This window comes from Mobula birostris, chromosome 2 (genome assembly GCF_030028105.1).
Source record: "Mobula birostris isolate sMobBir1 chromosome 2, sMobBir1.hap1, whole genome shotgun sequence".
NCBI classification, from domain to species: domain Eukaryota; kingdom Metazoa; phylum Chordata; class Chondrichthyes; order Myliobatiformes; family Myliobatidae; genus Mobula; species Mobula birostris.
In genome coordinates, this window is record NC_092371.1 from 43,639,175 (window position 1) to 43,653,911 (window position 14,737).

The 14,737-nt window shown below is 37.8% G+C and overlaps 1 protein-coding gene across 3 annotated transcripts in view; it reads left to right on the forward strand.

The window, feature by feature from the left end:
* The window catches only part of LOC140186209 (beta-1,4-galactosyltransferase 5-like), an 85,722-nt gene continuing 70,985 nt past the window's right edge, over window positions 1–14,737 (forward strand). Inside the window, exon 1 of one of the 3 annotated variants that reach the window (XM_072240202.1) lies at window positions 1–218. Coding sequence is in view for 2 of the 3 variants with exons in the window: in XM_072240186.1 (XP_072096287.1) it covers window positions 571–673 (103 nt within the window). In the remaining variant the exon portion in view is untranslated. The other 2 variants (XM_072240186.1, XM_072240196.1) reach the window with 2 other exon arrangements.

Genomic DNA, 14,737 nt, shown 5'->3' on the forward strand with positions numbered 1-14,737 from the left:
ATTAAGACCTTGTTCAATTCTCAGTAAAAATAAGTGGGAACAGGCACCATGTCCAAAGGCTTTGATTTCATTTAAATAATTTGCTGGATTGCAGCATTGCCCTTTGCACTGGATGAGGGAGCGACAAAAGCCGGGCACTTTACCTTCTTCGTGGAAACAAAGGCTATAATCTCAATGGCGAGAAAAAGTATACAGAAAGAAGAAAATACTTGGGCAATGTGTGTGTTTAAAATTTAAAAAAGAACATCCCGAGACGGGAAATGCTATTAAATAATAATTCTTCCTATTTCCGAGTAAGAGGGCGGTGTTGACTTTCCAGCCGGAAGTTAGCAAAAAGCAAGAGCTTCACCGCCCTCGGTTGGGAGGTAGAGTCTTCCGTATTCATGAATGTGGAGAGCAGGTTGCTCTTTTTTGCTGCTGTTTCATCGCGGAGGCTGTCCTCCCTCTTTCTCTCTTAGATATATAGTGTCTGTAGAATTTCCTCTCCCTCAATCCACAGCTGCTGTAGTTTTTTTTTCTCTGTAACTGCGGCGGCCGGAATCTGTTTCTACATTTAGTTTACAGCATAATATGAGAATTTTACGCATCCCGAACCGTTCAGTATTTGCGTTGCTGTTTCTCTTCTCCTTGTCATCATCATTCCTCTACTTCATATATGTAGCGCCTGGATTAGGTGAGTGACATATTTAACATTGTTTGTCTGTCTGTCTACCGGGTTCTGCTGTTCCCTTGAGGTGAGGGAGGTGGCGGGGGATTTATCTACTATTGGACGATCAGTTGTCAGTCCTGGGCCCTGCCCTTTCCGAATGAATGAAGGATTATTTAAAAAAAAACAGAAATCGATAAAGTAAAGGAAACAAACGGTCTCATTTTGTTTCGGAATACCGAATGAATATTAAGTTTTAAAAGCTTTTTTTTTCCTCGATGCGGTTGAGCGGAAGTACTGCATAGCTTGGCCAGAGAAATAGGAGAGACGCCCCGAGGAAAATCGCATGATGTGCGATCATTTCGTATGGTTGTATATAAATAGAAAGAAACATCTTTGTCTATGTTTTATAATCGTTCCTCTATTTCATTGGACTTTCACAAATATTGAGTTTTGGATTTTCGGCGATGCATTTTTATAAATATAGCATCCTATTTATCACCAGTATTTGTAACCAAACTACTTGATTTACTCAGGCTTGCAACTGGCAACAGTTGAATCACATTGTTTCGTAACTTTTCGGTAGATGGTTGACGCGCTTTTTACGTTTGTTGAGTGGGCGATTATGATGGTGCAAGTGGAATCTTTGTACATCCTTGAGCTCGTTGATAGTAACTAACCCATTCACGCCCTTGTTTATTCGGGCAGGAAGAAAAAAAATCAAGATACTATTTAGCTAAATTGTTATTTCTGATCGTTCAGCAGCCTTCACGTGTTCGCTGTGAGGTTAAAACTTGGAGATGATGGATAATTGTAGAATTGTGGGGGGCGGGGGTTAAAAATATATTCTAAATTGCCCAGGTAGCATCTTTACAGAAATGGGAATAAGCGAACCAGAAAAAGATTTCAAGGAAAGGTTGAATAAGGATTCTTGATTTGTCCCCAAAATGCAGTTTTTTTTCTTTTTGTGAATTTCTTTTGTGGTATACTTTCCAATAGGTTATTGAATTTTTAGATTGCGCTACTTTTCTCTTGCTATCTATTCTAAGTTTATTTAAGGGCGTGTTTGGCAGTGACGCTGTATCTAATTCTACTGTTGCAGTCTAGTCAAAGTCTAGCTCTATAAAGATTTGATTGGAATCCCTTTTATAAATTGCAAGTTGTTCCTATTTGCTGAGATTGTTATTTCAGGGAATAATGAAGATGTTAGAGAGGGTTATTGAAATGTTCAATGCTAAAAGATACATTGTAGCATTTATTGAAATATAGATGTGTATCTCACAAGATGTACTATAAACATAACATAAACATTTGGGATAAACCTGTAGAGAATTGGGATTAGAACAGTGGATTTATGTTGCTTAGCAGAGGCTGCATGCCAAATGTTATGCATACTCAGTATTGGTTGCAAAATGTGTTACCCAGAAGTTTATGATGATGCAGTTGTAATTTACCAAACTTTCGCAAATTATATTTTTAGTGTTTTACTATAATTGGCAGACTTCACCCAATAATTGTGATCCACTCCTATTCCCTGATTCTTGCTAACATTGAATCTAAAAGCTCTACCAGCACATTTTATGTTTTCTATATTGATTTTGTGAACCTGGACAATTTATCAACAAATAACTTGATTATTGGGCTCTGATAATTTAATCTTATCCTTACCTCAAGAGCACACGCAAGTTTTTTCATTGTAATTAGATAATTTTCCCTTTCTCAATTTTGTGGACAGCTGGGCTTAATAGATAAATTCCTTCTCAGTTGATGTTCAATGTTTGCCAAAACTGAAAAGGTTACACTTTAAAACTGTTAATTAAAATGTTTTGTTCTCCACTGTAGCATTGTTACTTGAAGCCTCCAGGGTAATGTGCTAACCTGAGAAGTGCTTTTCATGTTCACACTTTGGTACTGTTTCGTTTCTACAGTTATATGATATCTCCAGTTGCACACAGGTGCTGCCCTGCAATTGACTTCTGTAAAATTTATTTCCCTGTCTTTTCTCTAATACCCTGAATAGTGGTGCATTATTTGGGATAAAAAAAAGACTTGGAAAAAAGTTGTACATTTTAAATTATTTTTTTAGATCTGGCATAATAGTCCATATTTAGTTTTCTTTTAATTTTTCTTGATGCCCTGCAATCCATGCCCCCATACTTCTGAACTCCCGTCAAATACGGGCCCAGAAACATGAAGTGCTCCTCATTTGTTAAACCTTTCATTCATGAGATCATTCATGTGACCCTCCTATGTAGCCTCTCCAGGGACAGCACATTCTTTATTGGATATGATACCCAAAATTACTCAATGTTCCAAATGTGATCTGACCAGTCTCAACAGTACATTCTTGATTTTATATTCTCCTGATGAAATGAATGCTAAATTGTATTTCCCTTCTTTACTCATGGACCCAGCCTGCAAACTACTGTGAGGAATTCAGACTTATCACATGAACATTGAAATAACAATTACATATATTATTTGTGTTAACAATAAATACACCTAAGGATGTGCTGGGAGCAGCCCACAAGTGTTGCCACAATTCTGGCACTAACAAAGTTTCAAACACGAGGAATTTTACAGATGCTGGAAATTCAAGCAACACACGTCAAAGTTGCTGGTGAACGCAGTTGCCCACAATGCTTGGCAAAACAATACAACTCAATAAATCAGAACACAACAAGCAAATAACAACAGCAGCAAAGCAAACATTTTCACGAGGCTCCTGTACCACCTTTTCTGATGGCACTAGCAAGAACAGAGCATGGCCTTGATGGATGCTGCTTTTCTGCAGAGCATGGACTTGATGGTTGGGGTCCTTGATGATGGATGCTGCGTTCCTGTAATGGTGCTCCTTGTAGATGTGCTCAGTGGTGCGGAGGGCTCTATCTTATCAAAGTTTTAGATGTCATGCTAAATCTTTGCAAACTTCCAAGGACATTTTTGTATGCCTTTTCTTGTTTTTATACTGTCCCTAATTTCCCTTGTCAGCTATGGTTGCCTCATTCTCCCCTTCGTGTGTTTCTTTGAGGTGTGTCTTCTACTGTGTCTTCTAAATTACTCCCAGAAACTTCTGCTATTGCTGTTTCACCATCTTTCCTGTTAAGTTCCCTTGTTAATCAACTCTGGCCATTTTCTCTAGTGTCTCTGCAGTTCACTTTATTCAACAATAGTACTGTTACACTAGAACTGCAGAGTGAATTTTATCGTATGATCACTGTCTCTTAAGTGTTCCTTCAGCTTAAGTTCCTTGATCAAATCTGTCTCAAATCCAAAACTGCATGTTCTTCAGTGGCTCTGCCATGACGTGCTTTAAAAAGCCATCTCGTAGACCTACCACAAATTTCTTATTTGGTAGTCCACTAACTAGTCTCACCACGTAGTGAAGTTCTCTAATAGTCACTTAAACATCACCTTGCGTGCCACTTTTTATCTTCTGGTGTATTTTGAAACCCGCATCCATACTACCATTTGGAGGTCTGTCCAGTCAAGGTTTTTCTTTTACCGTGTAGTTCCTTTATTGTAAATACCAATCGAATTGCTTTAATTTGCTTTTGTTAGGAAACAATGCAGATCTGGGTGTCTGTTGAAGCATGTTCACTCCATTGATCCATAGAACAATGTTTGATAATTCAAGAGTATTTTGTGTTTATTTTTAATTACTGCAGCTTACACATTCCAGACAGTTCGTTTAGAAAGCTATGAATGAAATAACCATTGTGAAGAATGAGTTAGTTTAAATAGTACTCACTTTGCCATATGTTCTTTGTCACTGAATTTGCAGTATGTCATTTCAGACTAGCTCACTAGTGCCTGTAAACATTTGTTTAGGTAAATCATATAAGGATCTTTGAGATATTTTGATTTGGAAGATGTGGAAGTTAGTCCATCCATAAATGTCCATCCATAAATGTCACACATCCTTTCCCTTTTTGCAGCCCTTGATTACTGATTGAAATATAACAATTAGGATAGAAGCTGGAAAATATTATACTTCAAGAATTATTTTGGCATACTTATGAGAGGGAATTGCAGACAACACAAATTAGTATCTTGGGATTTCCCCAATTCTAAAGCCGAGTGTACTATTAAAATTTCATACTCCAAGCGTTAAAATGTAGCATTTTTTCCCATTTCACTGATGTGATTCTTTTTTGGTAATAATCTGAGCAGAAGTATCAACACATTGGCACCGGCTTTGGGATTTCTCCATTAAGCCACATGTAAAAAATGAATCCTGAAGTCCATGTCAGTTTCAAGGTAAAATTGCAAAGAATGCTGTTGAGTTCCATTACAGTAAGGTGAAAATTTAGGCCAATATGCCAGAAGCAATGTTTTACTTTATAATAATGTTGCAAATGAGACATATTTCATTTTAAATTAGTTTTAAAATTGCAGTAATGCTAAATTTCATCCAAAATCATTACAATAGACAATAGGTGCAGGAGTAGGCCATTTGGCCCTTTGAGCCAACACCACCATTCACTGTGATCATGGCTGATCATCCACTATCAGTAGCCAGTTCCTGCCTTATCCCCATAACCTTTGATTCCGCTATCTTTAAGAGCTCTATCCATCTCTTTTTTGAAAGCATCCAGAGACTTGGCCTCCACAGCCTTCTGGGGCAGAGCATTCCACACATCCACCACTCTCTGGGTGAAAAAGTTTTTCCTCAACTCCGTTCTAAATGGCCTACCCCTAATTCTTAAACTGTAGCCTCTGGTTCTGGACTCACCCATCAGCGGGGACATGCTTCCTGCCTCCAGCGTGTCCAATCCCTTAATAATCTTATATAAGATCCCCTCTCAGCCTTCTAAATTCCAGAGTATACAAACCCAGTCGCTCCAATCTTTCGACATATGACAGTCCCGCCATCCTGGGAATTAACCTTGTGAACCTATGCTGCACTCCCTCAATAGCAAGAATGTCCTTCCTCAAATTTGGAGACCAATACTGCACACAGTACTCCAGGTGTGGTCTCCCCAGGGCCCTGTACAGCTGCAGAATGACCTCTTTGCTCTTGTACTCAATTCCCCTTGTTATGAAGGCCAGCATGCCATTAGCTTTCTTCACTACCTGCTGTACTTGCATGCTTGCTTTCAGTGACTGATGTACAAAATCACCTAGATCTCGTTGTGCTTCCTCTTTTCCTAACTTGACTCCATTTAGATAATAATCTGCCTTCCCGTTCTTACCACCAAAGTGGATAACCTCACATTTATCCACATTAAACTGCACCTGCCCACTCACCCAGCCTGTCCAAGTCACCCTGCATTCTCATAACATCCTCCTCACATTTCACACTGCCACCCAGCTTTGTGTCATAGGCAAATTTGCTGTTCCTTTTAATTCCCTCATCTAAATCATTAATATATATTGTAAACAGCTGCGGTCCCAGCACTGAACCCTGTGGTACCCCACTGGTCACTGCCTGCCATTCCGAAAGCGACCCATTAATCACTACGCTTTGTTTTCTGTCAGCCAGGCAATTTTCAATCCATGTCAGTACTCTGCCCCCAATACCATGTGCCGTAATTTTGCCCACTAATATCTCCTATGTGGGACTTTATCAAAGGCTTTCTGAAAGTCCAGGTACACTGCATCCACTGGCTCTCTCTTGTCGATTTTCAAAGTTACATCCCCAAAAAATTCCAGAAGCTTAGTCAAGCATAATTTCCTCTTTATAAATCCATGCTGACTTGGACCAATCCTGTTACCGCTATCCAGATGTGTCATAATTTCATCTTTTATAATTGACTCCAGCATCTTTCCCACCACCGACGTCAGGCTAACTGGTCTATAATTCCCTGTTTTCTCTCTTCCTCCCTTCTTGAAGAGAGGGACAACATTAGCCACTCTCCAATCCACAGGAACTGATTATGAATCTATAGAATATTGGAAAATGATTACCAATGCGTCCACGATTTCTAAAGCCACCTCCTTAAGTACCCTGGGATGCAGACCAGCAGGTCCCGGGGACTTATCAGCCTTCAGACCCAACAGCCTATCCAACACCATTTCCTGCCTAATATAAATTTCCTTCAATTCATCAATTACCCCAGGTCCTTTGGCCACTATTACATCTGGGAGATTGTTTGTGTCTTCCCTAGTGAAGACAGATCCAAAGTATCTGTTCAACTCGTCTGCCATTTCCTTGTTCCCCATAATAAATTCACCTGCTTCTGTCTTCAAGGGCCCAATTTTGGTCTTAACTATTTTTTTCCTTTTCACATACCTGAAGAAGCTTTTGCTATCCTCCTTTATATTCTTGGCTAGTTTACCTTCGTACCTCTTTTTTTCTCCGCGTATTGCCTTTTACGTTACCTTCTGTTGCTCTTTAAAAGCTTCCCAATCCTCCGGCTTCCCACTCATCTTTGCTATGTTATACTTCTCTTTTATTTTTATACTGTCCATTACTTCCCTTGTCAGCCACGGCCTCCCCTTACCCCCCTTAGGATCTTTCTTCCTCTTTGGAATGAACTGATCTTGCACCTTCCGGATCCATTGAGTATTCTAATAACTGGCATACACCTAGTACAATAAAATTTTTAAAAATTATTTTTTAGTTATAAAAAGCATGTTATTATAGCATTGAATCATTGCTTGATGAAGCGATCTTTGGGAATCTTTCAGTACAGAACCTACGAGGGGTGATTGATAAGTTCGTGGCCTAAGGCAGAAGGAGTCAATTTTAGAAAGCCTAGCACATTTATTTTTCAACATAGCCCCCTCCTACATTTACACACTTAGTCCAGCGGTCGTGGAGCATATGGATCCCTTCCTTGTAGAACTCGGCGTCTTGGACCTCCAGAAAATGGTCCACAGCAGGGGTGATTGATAGGTTTGTGGCCCAAGGTAGAAGGAGATGAGATATTAACTCCAAATTTTCTGCATAGTCACTCAAGAGTTGAACTGCACGTGCATGTAAGGAGAGCTGTATAACTCATCTCCTTCTACCTTAGGCCACAAACTTATCAATCATCCCTGCTGTGGACCTTTTCTGGAGGTCCAAGATGCTGACTTCTACAAAGAAGGGATCCATATGCTCCATGACCGCTGGAGTAAGTGTGTAAATGTAGGAGGGGACTATGTTGTAAAATAAATGTGCTAGGTTTTCTAAAATTGACTCCTTGTACCTTAGGCCAGGAACTTATCAATCACCCCTGGTATGTCCATTTCTGTAAGATAGTCACACCATTCTTTTTCTTCGTTTTACCTGTCCTTCAGGTTAAAAGTATAGCATCAGACATAGGAGTAGAATTAGGCCATTTCACCCATCAAGTTTCTCTGTCATTTGGTCATGACTGATTTATTTTCCCTCTCGACCCCATTCTCCTCCCCCCCCCGTAACCTTTGCCACCCAACTAATCAAGAAATTATCAACCTCTGTAATATACCTCTGTTACTGAAAATACATGGCATTTGCCACATTTTGTGTACAAAAATGTAGCATGTCTGGAGAATAATTGCTCTGAAATTAAGTTACATTGATCTAGAGTTGCTTACTTGATTCAATAACAAGTTAAAAAATTGTGGATTATTTGGGATGCTGTTTGGAAAGTATAGTGTACTTTTGTATAATACACTTATCATTATCATTTCCAGATATTTTTTACAAATTTATATCCATGATCCTTCAATCATGATTCTTGCAAGGTAGTAATTTTCAATTTCTAAAATCATTAGTTTTGTGCTCATTAAATTCATCTTTATCTACCTTAGAGATGACCGGGGGTGGGGGGGGGGGGAACAAATGCTCAATTCTTTAGTAAAGTCAGAAAGAACTCACACTTGTGTATAAATTGTACTACATTCTGATCCTCCATTTCAGCATTTCACTCACAATGAATTTCAATGTTAATTTGCATTAATGGAATTTCTCAGAGCTGGTATTGTGTAGCAAGGTAAACAGCACAAATGAGCTGTTTATCAGTCTGTTATGTTTTGCTCCAGTATACAGCATTCTCTCAGCACTAGTCAAAATTGGTTTTCCATAAGTAAGATTTTAAGTCCTGACCTGATAAATTTACCAATTTTGCCAAAGTGACCCAGGTTTCATGTGCTTATTTGCCTGTTTTTCAAATAAGATGTTGAAATACCTTTCTTTGTTGTGGTTTGACTGGAAATTCTGAGTCATTATGTATAATTCTACTTCATGGTAAAATGCAGACATTGTCTTGGAGTTACGTGCAATGCAAATTCAAGCCTTTGATAATGTGGTGAAAAACTCCATGAAGTTGATAGGTATTGTGAGTTTTGAAGTTCAAAATAACTTTGCAAACCAGTTTTGATTATTAACCCATGTAGTTTTATGTCTTTGCTTGAAATGCTTTTCTACTTTCTTCCAGATTCCAATTTTAATAACTTAAAACTGTGTTCTATTATTAAAACATTTTGTTTTTCTCTCTCAAAATAATACCTAGAAAACCTTGATGGACCTTCAAAGTTTTGATTACATTAAAGTCAACAAATTTATTTCAATGTTTCTGGTGAGCCCTGCTGTTTACCTAGATGAAATTAGCCAACAGTTTCTCCTGTTTTTTGACAAGACCTCTTACCCTCCAGTTACATTTACCTGTATACCTTCAATGATTGGCACATCATACCATGTGTTATATAGTGAGGAACTGGGATTATTAAGAAACCATGTACATAATAGAGATGTCTATCCCCCACCAGGAAGGCCTTAAAACACCCAGTTTCTTTCTGGACAACAGACCTCACCAGTTCCCCTCCAGCACCTTCTTCTGGCAGAACTTCTTCAACCCTTTATCTTTTCTACATGTCACTTCCCAGCTTCTTACTTCATTCCTCTCTTCCCCCCCCGCCCCCCAGCTACCTTCCCTGTCACCTGGCTTCACCTTTAACCTTCTAGCTTGTACTCTTTCCCCCTCCCCCACCTTCTTATCTGGCTTCTTCCCCCTTCCTTTCTGATGAAGGGTCTTGGCCTGAAACATCGATTGTCTATTCCTTCCATAGATGCTGCCTAACTCGCGGACTTCAACATTGTGTGTGTGTATATTTTGTATTTGTGTAAATAATCAATTAAATGTGGGAAGTTAGTAAATAGCAGGATGCATGTGTCGCTTGTTTGATCTTTTACTTATCATGAACCAAACCAATCTAGTGTTTAAAATGCTACTGACTGTTCAGATACAGTTATTTTTTTCAAGGCTTGTTTGTAAGCGCATAGATATTGGCCAGAAATGTAATTTCCTCTGTAATTATTAGGAATTAGAAGCCTGAGGCTTTCTATTAAAGTTGAGTGTCTCATGTACAGTTTATTAAAGAAAAAAATGAACTACAACATTTAAGTTATGGAATATTAAAAACTGAATTTGTACCATAATACCTTCATTAGAGTTTGTGGTTTTTTGGTTGATGCTACAAACTGATTTTTTTGTAAGATCACAGAACATTCGTGACATTGAGTGATTTTTAGTAATCTACATTGAATTATATTTAGTAGAATTAGCAGTTGAATTTTTTTTAAAAATTCTCCTGGAGCTTTTTTATTTCTCCAGATAAAAATAAGGTAGTAAAAGTTCGATCTTGACTTCTGAATTCTGGTATGCAATATTCCACCAGGGAATGCATTTGAATTATTAACACAAAATAATTTAAAGCAGGAATGCAGGTATTTTTTCATGTTTCTACAAGTTAAATAAAATGCAGTTAATATGATTAGATAGTTAACAGAGGCCAAGACTTTTACCGAGTATTGTTTAATCCTGCCCTTGTTGAGAATGTGTTGAGATTAATTTGATAGCTGTTTTGATTTGAATAAATAAACGATTATCAAAGAAGATGTTGGGTTAAAGACTTTGATTCCATTATTTTGGTGGAAACTAAATAGTAACTTGCATAATTGACGTACTCAATTGCTGCAAGCAGCCTTCTGTATGAACTGCAAATTGGATTCAGTTATGATAAACCCATCATTTGACTACTTTGTTGCCCAACCTCCTGATTTTAATCTTTAAAACGTTTCCTCATTCAGGTCAAGACATCTTTATTAGAATCATAGTTAATTTAACCTGTTTCTCTCTCTCTCATCATATTTCCTTCCATGAACGTAATTCACACTCAGAACACATTTTTAGTTAAATTTCACTGTAGTACAGATAGAATACTTCTGCAGCAGATGCTATCCCCAGATAAGTGATCTCAATTTTCATGTTATTGATTACCGGCATCTGTGGAAATTTTCTGTGATATTCTCTATTTTTGACCGTTTTTCATCCAGCTCCTGGCAATTGCCCCCTCCCCTGAATTTGGTGCTTTTTGCTGATGTATTTATGGGTACTAGCTAGCAAAAGAAGTGAATTTGCAATTTCTATCCTAGTCTAATTAGTGCCGAACAAATTACATGCCTTAAACAAATTTTTAAAAAAAGTCTTGACGTGTAATGAATGACAACAAATAACGTACTGTATGTAAAGTCATAGGACCAGTGAAGCTCTGAATCCCGAGTGAGATGTATTTATGGGTACTAGCTAGCAAAAGAAGTGAATTTGCAATTTCTATCCTAGTCTAATTAGTGCCGAACAAATTACATGCCTTAAACAAATTTTTTAAAAAAGTCTTGACGTGTAATGAATGACAACAAATAACGTACTGTATGTAAAGTCATAGGACCAGTGAAGCTCTGAATCCCGAGTGAGATCAGCTGGAATCATTATACGGCAAGATATGATCTCAAATGCAGTCATTTCTATATTGAAAAAAATCTATTGCCTGTGTGGGTGCGTGGATGGGCATCTTTCAGCATTTTGTTTACTTGAATCTAAAAACTCTGAACCCAATTTAGTGCATGGGAAAAGAGAACAGAAATAAATATTGGCACGGAATCTGCTGAATTAGTTTCCCAATATAGGGGAGAGCATTTTGCAAGGTTTTTTATACAGGCATGGGAATGTAACAAGTCTTTTGTACAGGATGAGAGGATTATGATGTAAGAGATCTGAGAGGGCAACTTTTTTATATGGAAACATCTGCCAGAGTGGTTGAGGTATATACAATAATATCATTTGTGAAGCACCTGTTTAGGTACATGGGGGGCAGGATTTAGAAAGATACAGGCCAAATGTAGGAAATTAGAACTACTTGGGTAGGCACTGTGGTCGGCGTGGACCACATGGGCCAAAGGGTCTGTATTGAGCTGTATTGTTTGATGACTTTAACATTTTCTTTATGCAAGACATGCAATACCTCTAATGTCTGATTTTTTTTAAAAAAGGTAGCATTTGTGAAGGTGCAAACCAAAAAGATAGGTATCTTTATGATTGTGAAGTCTACAAGTATTTAATAGCCAATGAAGTACCTATTAGCCACAATTGTTATGAGGTACTATAATCTCTTAAACAGGCTTGGGAAAATTTAGTGAAGATGAAAAGGTGCATGAATGTCTTTATAAGGATCCAGAAGAAGAGAAAAGAAAAATAAGAGTTTCTGCTTTGGATAGTGACCGTTCTTGTGTGTCTTTTGTGTTTTTCTTGAAGTTCTGAACAAGCTCATTTGTCTGTTAAACTGAAGGTAAATTTGTCATGAGCCAAAACAGAAAAAGCTGGAAACAATGGATTCTATCAATTTAATTAAGGGCCTTCAATCTGAGAGGTTTTTTCTCCTCTTTTTCACAAATGCTCCCTGACAGTTGAATACGGTACTTCAAGGATTTTCTGTTTTTATGATTTCTTACATCTGCATTGTCTTGATCCAAAGTAGTTGAATGTTTCAACCAATATCTCTGCAATTTTTGAAGAACATTTCATATTGTATTTTAGTGGTAAAATGGTTCAATTTGAAAATAGAAATGTAAATAAATACCAAATCTAGGATTTCAATTTCATTTTACCATTTCTACCATTTTTATTTTATTGATATAACTTGTGTTGAATCAGCTAATCAAATTTTTATGTAGTATTATTTACTATGCAAATGATGGAGGAAAACAAAATGCATTCAAACAGCTTCAAACTTCCTGTCAATGTCCTTGTCTGAATTGTCTGTTTAGCTTTTAGAGCCTCTTCAGAGGCCCACCATTAGGGCAAAAAGTTGAACCTAGTTATGGTAATTAACTCTCCCAAGGGACATGGCCAATTTGTGACTGGGTTGGCTTCAAATGTGACTGGTAATGTCTAGTCCTGCTAATGTGATTGGGGCTAAGTGTATATGCTTAAATTTTGAGCAAAATAAATTAAGGCAATGGAAGGGAAACTCTAGCTCTGTAAGGGATTTCATAAAACATACATAAATTGAGGCGAATGTAATTTAACATTTTGTCTCGTGTCTCAAGTTAATATTGTGCTCAATAGTGGCAGCTACTTATTTGGGCAACTCTTAAGGAATAAAGATGAATCAAAAAGAAAGTAGGGGTTTCTTTCAACACAAAATGATGAGGGAACTCAGCAGGCTAGACAGAATCTATGGAAAAGGGTACATTTGATGTTTCAGGCCCTTTGCTTATTTGGGATCCTATGTTGCATAATTGGGAATGGAGGCAGTTGCTAAACAGTTTCTAACTAGTGTCAGCCATGTGCACTTGCGTGGCCATTAGGCACTACACTGTACTTGAAGTGAACGGTTTTTAATGTCAGTTTCGTGTGTGTTTCTAGTAGCGATTTTCGTCACTGATAGTTGGCAAGAAATAAGCAGTAAGACAATTCAGAACTTGGGATAAATAGCAAGCAAAGGCTTACCTTGTATTGCAAATGTCACTGCACTTTTTAAAAAGGGGAGTCAGTGAAAAGACAGGAAATTATACGCTCGGTAGCCTGATTTGGGTGGTTGACAGGACCAAAATCAATTGGAGTCTATCATTAAGGATGAGATTTTGTGGTAGTTGGAGGCACATGATAAAATATGGCAAAATCAGTCTGGTTTACTTGAAGGGAAATCTTGCCCAACAAAAACAAAATTCATGATGTATATTGTATACATTTCTCTGATATTAAATGTACCTATTGAAACAAGTCTGTTGGAAATTTTGAGGAAGTAACAGGTACGATTGACAAAGGAGATTCAGTGGATATTGTCTCACGTTTGTCAGTGGATGTTGTTTACTTGGATCTTCAAAAGGCGTTCGACAAGGTGCTCCACTTGGGGCTACTAAACAAAATAAGTTCCCTTGGTATTACAGGAAAGACACCAGCATGGATAGGTGATTGGCTGACTAGCAGGAAGCAAAGAATGGGAATCAAGGAAGCCTTCTCTAGTTAGCTGCCTGTGACTTACCGGTGTTCTGCAGGGTTGGTGTTGGCACTTTTTTTTTACATTATTTAGATGATATCATTGATGGCTTTTTGGCCAAGTTTGCTGCATTCGAGGCAACCGTGTGGTCAATTTCGTCTGCAGTCTCATTTGTGACCCTATCCCTTTGGTATTGTGTCAATCAGTACTTTAAGTGCAGTCTAACTAATATTTTGTACAACTACAACATGATATCCCAACTTTTATCCTCAATGCTTTGGCTCATGAAGAGAAGCATACCAAATGCCTTTGTTTACTACTCTATCCACCCTTATCACTTTCATAGAGTTATGGATGTACCCCAAAGTCCCCTTGTACATGAACACACCTAAGATCCCTGTCATTTACTCCATAATGAAATTTTACCTCCAAAAATAAATCAGCAATTATCACCTTGTGTGAATTGAGTTCCAACAGCCACTACTTCTCTCAGCTTTTCCATTGATCTTTATCCTGTTGTATCTTTAAATTACTTTTTTTCAATAAACTCATTCAAGTATATATTACAAAAGACAGTTCAACCAAATTTTTGAGAATTGATCTTCCCAAAAGGAAAAACAAGTTTTCCTTGTCCAATGTATTGGCTAAAAACACACAATCCTGATTACATAGGCATTTATCTATTTACTTCATGATTTGGCCCATGATGTTTTGGTATGTCTTGGGTGTGGAGTAACTTAGTACAGTAAGGAATTAGTCACAAGGAAGATTTTAGCTCAGTGCATCCATGCTGACCTCTTTCTAATCGAGTCCAACTTGCCTGTGTTTGGTCCATATTCCTCTAAATCTTTCCTATCCATGTACCTCTCCAAATGACATTTAACTGTTGTAATTGTACCTGCC